The 7,191-nt window shown below is 41.0% G+C and overlaps 1 protein-coding gene across 2 annotated transcripts in view; it reads right to left on the bottom strand.

Moving 5' to 3' along the window:
• Nucleotides 1–1,186: 1,186 nt before the first annotated feature.
• The window catches only part of LOC104151301 (uncharacterized), a 29,849-nt gene continuing 23,844 nt past the window's right edge, over nucleotides 1,187–7,191 (bottom strand). For both annotated transcript variants that reach the window (XM_068950716.1, XM_068950717.1), the window contains one exon: nucleotides 1,187–2,833. In XM_068950716.1, the coding sequence (XP_068806817.1) occupies nucleotides 2,516–2,833 (318 nt within the window). In that variant the 3' untranslated portion in view covers nucleotides 1,187–2,515. The remainder of the gene's footprint in view (nucleotides 2,834–7,191) is intronic.

Below are 7,191 nucleotides of genomic sequence, written 5' to 3'. Positions count from 1 at the left end.
GGGATGGCATTGTGCAGGTCAAACGTGTGGCTTTGCCCTCACTGCTTCCCAGTTCTAATTTAAGATATTTTCTTTTCCTGGACAATTTAGTGTGACTGTCTCCCTTTGCTCTCTGTGCAGTCTGAGGTCTGATAAAAGCCAAATATCTAAAATTCAGGGAGCACATTCAATTCCTGTGAATTTTTTCATTTGCTTTCAGAGAAATGAAGGATTATGTTGTTCAGATGTTTAAGTTCAGTTGAGCAAATGAGTCTGTGTCTGAGCCAAACCTCAGTGCCAAACCCTGTCTGAAACTGGTAATACCTCCTGTTATGTATGGTCAAGTTCAATGATTTATAGTCAATATGGAGTCAGTATAGAAAGACAGAATTCTAACATGGATTATCGGTCTGTTTTACCATGAAGCATTTATTTTAAAATAGAAAATGAACATACAACTGTCCTTTTCTGGTCCTGACCTCTGCAGTGTCATCGCAGCCACCAAACTGCACAGTCATGCCACTGACTGTGCTCTGAATGAGCTGGTAGAGGATCTACAGAGGGGCAGGAATATAACCTTTGCAATCGATCTGCTGGAATAAAATAAAACACATTTAAGGAATTTGAGAAATAGATATAACTATTTCAGAAAGAGGTTAATTTAATATCTTCAAGTGTTACCCTAAAAGGGTGCTGGATCATTTAAGAATGTCCCTTTAAAATGGAAGCGTTAAGGAAGTAGCAAAGCACTTTTTTCTTCCCTTCCCTTCCCTTCCCTTCCCTTCCCCTCCCTTCCCTTCCCTTCCCTTCCCTTCCCTTTCCCTTCCCTTCCCTTTTCCTCTTATATTTCCATCAGGGATTAGAACTAAATGTCATGTTTTAGCTCTATGCTTCATGTTTGCTTCTATGAGAACAGACAATTTAAATGTCAGTTATTATAGCTTGTCAATAAATTTCAGAATCTAAGCAAATCTGGCAAACATGACTGACAGCTACAAATTAATTTAGCTCTGTTAAATAACCAGCCAACATTGTGCTGCCATGGCTGACACGCATCAGGGTATAACACTAGTAATTCAGTGTGTGAGCTGTTGTGTTGTCATGAAGTACAAATTATGCAGCTTTTACTTATCTTCTGTAGAAGAGAGAAATCTTTGAGGCTGCGATGCCATTTTGGAGAAATTAATCAGTAAACCAAAGAGCTTTATGGTTTTATACTTAACGTAGCAGTGGTAAGGTTTAAAACAAAGCAGACTATCATCAGTGCATAAATCGTAACCACCGGTGTGGGTAGTAAAAACAGTATTTGCAGCTCAGAACAGAAATATTGTGGAAATCAGTGCCCTCACATAGTTAAAAGTCAGTCAAAAGCCAGCAGGAGCTACCAGGAGGTGCTCAGACCTTTTGAATATCAAACCATTTATTTAAGCACATAAATAAGGTCACAATACACTAAATATAGGTATGGGTGAAGCACTAGGTTTAGGCACACTGGAGGGTTGTAACTGAAAATAATAATACTAATGGTAACCTTCCAGGTTAGAATTACCAGCTGCTTTTGTTCCAGAGTATATGATAAACAGTGTTCTTGACAGCCGTATTACCCAAAATACAAAAATGAAGAGAAACTGTGTAAGAAGCTATTGTATTCAGAACAGGTGGCCAAATAGGGATGGTCTAAAAATTCCCAAATGTCTTCGTTTACTGATGTCGTTCGTCAGCAGCACTGGATCTTTGACTTTGAATGTTCTCTAGTGTTTTGCAAGCAGCGGTATTTCACAGCTCAGCTATTCTGCTTTGGCCATACCGTTGGCTGACACGTAAGCGCTTGTGGCACCAGGTAGCCACGCTGTGGAGATGGTATTGTCACAGAGGCAGCCGCTCGCTGCCCTTTTTCCGCTGACAGACGACGCAGCGCTGAGGGCCCTTGGCAGAGGGGCAGGGCCGAGGTTTGGAAGGGCTCACGTCCAGTTCCCGGCAAGGGAAAGGGGTTTTCTGTAAGAGTCGGATTGGGATGCCAGTCCTGACCGGGTATTAAATTATCCATATCAAGCACGCCAGGAAAAGCAGGCGTTCTTCCCACTGACGTAACCGTGTGTGCTTGGCCGCAGCGGCGTGCCCCTCTGCCGAGGCAGCTGGCCGAGGGCCGGCGGCGCCGGGGGCGCTCGCTGCAGCCGGCCGGTCTCGCCTGCCACGGACTGGCCCACACGCCGGTCGCGAGCTCTCCTTGACGTGGGGCGGCTGCTGGAAACCGCTTCGGTACCTGCCGCACGCTTGTTGAAGAGATATGCTTAGGCACGCGTGTACGATTAGCATGCTTGTCGTGCTTTACAGCGATGCAATTTTATTAGGGTTTTTTTTTTTCATTTTTTTAACTTTTTTTTTAGTTTTACTAGTCATATTTTCTTACCACACAATTTATTACAGCATAACATGAGTAGCATTTGTCAGTGTGGGTTCAGTCTTCTGTCTTTCTTGTTATCGTCTTGTAACGCAGACATTTCCTTGACAGAAGGGGAAGGGGCTTGCTGCTTTATCACGTCGAGGATACCGGCAGCTCTGACGGAGAAGTGCTCTTGATCATGGCCGACATAAGCTGAGGGGGAACCCCCTGAGTCACCCCGACTTGGGGGGGATGGATGCCACTGTATCCATTCTGCTTCCAGTCTCTAGAAGTATTTGGCCCTTTTGGTTTTCTTAGTTTTGTTTTGTTTGGGATCTTTTTGAGCATTTCACAGTGTGTTGTGAAGAGGAAAAAGGAATTCTTGCTGCACTGGTTGTGATGCTGCTCTTCCACCTGCAGGGGGGTCCCGCCTGGTATTTCTTCTCTCTCAGAAAGAAGGAAGTCATTCATCTACAAGAAATACAGAAGGCCTCAGTTATCTCAGCTGACTGTTAATCCCAAAATGTAATGATGATGGTGCACATTTTAGCGCTATTGATTGTTTCACAGAGCTATCTCGCAATGTTTCTCTGATTTGAAGCATTTTAAGAGGACAGTCAGCAGACGTTAACTTGGGGCTGAAAAAGGATCAAATAATACACCAATTAAAACTTCAGTGTGGAGCCCGAGCGAGTAGAGGTGGCGGAGTGATTTGTAGATCTCAGAGGGGAAATAGATTCTAGAAGAAAGAGAGAGAGTGGATCATTTTAATAGTCAATTCTATTTAAAACCATTCAATCACAGTGTGACTGATTTACTCAGTAGTTCATTTGGGCTTGCAGAGGTGTTAAGAGAGCAGGTTTTGAAAGCACTTGAGCAGTTTCTGAGGGGAGAACACAGCAATGTAATCCGAGTTTCTCTGTACGCTCTAGCAGCCCTCCCAGAACGTACATGAAAATAATCCTCTTTATTTGCCATTCGCCTGGCTCAGCACCCTTCAGTCAGTATTGTAAGATTTTAGTACCCATTCGGATCAGCTATATGCTGAATTTTTTTGAACTTCTGGCTATTTCTTTAGGGTTCAAAATGGGAGACGGTCTCTATTTTGATGTAGATGATGGATACCAGTGCCTAGGCTGCTGCCTGACAGAGAGAGAAAGACCTCTCTGTTGAAAGTCAGCAAGAAAAGTTATCAAGCATTTCGGAGGCTTTGGGTGCTTGTTCAGGCCGTTTCCCTTGGGTATAGTCTAAAATTAAAGTGACTCTGTGAAGTTCATTCTCCTCCAAGCCCACTGACATTCCTGTGATGTGTTTCATTTCAGTGATGGGAGTCTTATTTCAGTCCTGTGTTAAGTGAACTTGTTACTATAAATAATGAAATATTTACCACTGCTAACCTGTTGGGTTGCTAGTGTCAGGGCTTCGGCTTACTTCCTCCAAGAGTGCCGAATTGCTGTGTGTTTAACAACCGCTGTAGGTAGCTGAAAATGTTCTGAAGTTCTTCAAGTTCGCATGCCATAAACATGTCATTTTTTCATTCTTCCTGAGAAAACAATCATCCAGGAAAAAAAGAAAGTGTGGTATAAATAGACTATGCAATGAAATTGGCCTGGGTCTGAAACCCATCAGTCTATAAGTCATAGACTCTGCAAACCCAACAGGTAATAGATTAAAGGTCATCCTATTTCATGGGCATTGCTTTGAGATAAAATAGCTGTTAGAGTTAATAATTCCCACTATAAATCTTACTAACATAAAGAGCTCTGTTATACAACTGTAGTTATTTTTATCTCAGTGGCCTTAATTATTTATATGAACCCCTTTTTTGTCACAGATTTTGCTCCCTGAGCTGTATGCCCGCAGTATGGAAGTCCCTCAAAATGGCCACTAGGGAAATGAGTGTGTAGTATTTTACAGTATTTAATTTGCCTGGGATAGTTTATATCTGTGATGAACCAGATATATCACAATTAGGGTCACTATCAACTCTCGCAATCAGTAGAGAGCAATATGGAGCACAGTTGATTTATAGACAGAGCCTGATCTCGGCCTCACCTTGCCTTGAGAAGAGCTGGTTCTGTTTTAGACCTAAAGAAAGGGCCTGCGTAACAGAGCTTTTCCTGTACTTTCAGGTGATATCAGTTGGCCTAACGAGAGATGTTACCTTTCCATAGAAATCTGGCTTCCATAAAAGATCATGCTCACACAACTTAAATTCAAATGAGAAACTGTTCACCTTAGTTCTTAGTTACTGTCTTTCTGATAGTCTGACTCTGTGACTTCTGAAGAGTGACAGGACACGATAGACATGAAGACTTAGGTATAGTGTAAGCTCACTAAATATGGGCCCTATGAAGTATTGACCAGAGAACTGCACATGTCTAATCTTAGGTTTAGCTGATGGATTTAGCGGTACATGTCTGTTGTTGGGTTGTTTGTAATCATTACATGTGAATATAGGACATTATTCTGATTTATGGAGCACTTGCTTTATTTCTTCACTGCCTCTTGAAAGAACTGAAGTTTTTCTGCTTGCATGGAGGAAGCCTGAGAACTACCTTGTGGGTGCAGGGACTAAGTTTAGGTTATCTAGCCTGTCAGTCCTCAAATATCAGTTCGTTAGAACTAGTCACAAATGTATCATATGTCTTCTGTAAGGACAATCTTCCTCTCCTTTTTGTGAAGGAAAAAAGGGAATTTAAAGAATGATATCAGGTAATCTCCAGGTTACGGTTTTGGTGACTGTGATTTCATTCTGGTTTTATCTTGTATTTTATGATGTGACAGAGTATGTACTCTCTTAGGAATCAGCTGACAGGAGTCTTGCTGGCAATAGACCACAGGTGTGAGGAGAGTTAAATGAAGTCCTATTTTTGGACCCTTAAAGCTCCAGAAGGAAAATTTTGTGCTCATTATTTTTTCAAGATCACCCTTGCCTAAGAAAGAACAAGAAAAAAGAAGAAATTTGCATTACAGTAGGGTAGGTAATTGCAAAGTGCCTAAGAGAGTTAAATTAAAAAAAAAAAAACATGTAAACACGCCTCACTATCATACTGGATTTCTTGGTGTTTAGTTAAAGATGGAACTATGTGAATCTTTATGCTTTATGAAGTGACATTAATAGATAAGAAGCAAAGGGAAGTAAAAGCAAAAGAGTTGACAGAAACTAAGAGTTAAACTGGTAAATTTAACATGGAACATTTCAAGTTTTCTCAAGCAGAGATAATCAAACCTTGCTAATCTGTGTCACAAATTCTCATCACGTAGGGATGATTATATTAAAATCAGTTCCTAGTATAAAGTAGAATTCACTGCTCATGCGTACTAATGTGATAGATCTCTTAAAATATTTCCTTCAATGGGTGTTCCTTTTGTATGGTTCGAGGGATCCCAGAAGCTTGCAGTGATCCTACAAAGGTGCCTGTGAATGCTTTGATTATGTATGGCCATCTTTATCCCGTTTAGACTGAGCCTTATCTAGATTACGTGATTGGTTAACCTTTCAGAACAAGCTGACCCTTAAATTAAAATGTTGCCCCACCAACCAAATTAAAACAACCAGTCACATTTTAACCTCTAAAACAAATTGTTGTTCAAGTGTTCTCTTTCAACGATGAGTTCCTGCTAAATAATTTATAATTGTCAACAATCCGCTCTAAATAAATTCAAACTCTTTCTTTTGAAGAGTGAGGCTGTGATGGGCCTTTCCCCTAGACTTTTCTGCTCTCTAAAGCTATGCTTTTGGTAAGACGACAGACCAAACTAGAGCAAGGCCACTCTAAACTGGGTTGGTGGCTGAGATGATCTGAATAGAAAGCTTGCAAACCAGCCCTCTTCTGACCACCCTGTGAGGCAGTCTGACTGCAGAGGGAAGAGGTATTCTTTCACTGTTTATTGAACATCAGCTAACCTGGGGGCTTTTCCAGCGTAAGCATAGCCTGGGCCCTTTAGAAAAGATTCCATTTTTCTGTCATTTCTCTGAAGCTGGGCCTAAGTGCACGGCTCCTGCTGGTGAGCCACCCTGCTCCGTTCAGGTATGCGCCGGGTGGGCTTGGCATGCTGCAGAAGGCTCTCTGAGCCTTGTGACTCCACGGACCAGTGGCTTCTCTTCTTTTTACAAAGTTTAAGTTGATCGAGAGGCAGCAGATAAGACAAGGTGAACACACTGTCTATTTTTTTTTATACTATCTTTCTATATAGTGGTTTTAACAAATATATATTCTATGGAGTGCTCTTACAGCTAGCTGGGCGCAAGCCATTTGTATATTTATGCTACCTACTTCACATGCGGCTTCTCAGAAACACTAACTGTAAGAGAAGTTTATGTCCCATATTGACAGAAATAGTGATTAACAGCTGGTGTGAAGTTCTTGTGTAAAACCTCCACATCATTCCTTTAGCATGCTATAAAAATGCTTTTCTACTCGTATTGATTTAAGCCTTAACATTGACAAAGTGGATTTGCTTAAAAAAACTGTGATGGTGTTTGATTTAAGGCAGAATATTTTTCAGTATTTCTGCCAAAGTCAGTAACTTGGAGATATCCTGGCTGCTCATTTCGAAATACCTGATTTTAAACATTTATTTTTTTAAGAATGTGACCAACATCTTTAAAATATTACCTTATTATAACATAGCTTTAAGTCGAAAATGTTTTTAACAATAAAAGGTCTGTATATGTCATGCTACAAAGAAGCCATCCTTTTTCTTTGCCATCATTGTACGAGAACGTACAAAGAATGTTTCATAGTTTATTCAGAAAGACACATTATCTAGAGAGGCCTGCCAGAAGAAGTTTATGATCACCAGCCAAATGTAGTAACTAGATT

Source organism: Struthio camelus, chromosome 7 (assembly GCF_040807025.1).
Source record: "Struthio camelus isolate bStrCam1 chromosome 7, bStrCam1.hap1, whole genome shotgun sequence".
NCBI lineage: Eukaryota > Metazoa > Chordata > Aves > Struthioniformes > Struthionidae > Struthio > Struthio camelus.
The sequence above is the reverse complement of the archived record's forward strand: the minus strand, read 5'-3'. Positions and strand labels throughout refer to the sequence as shown.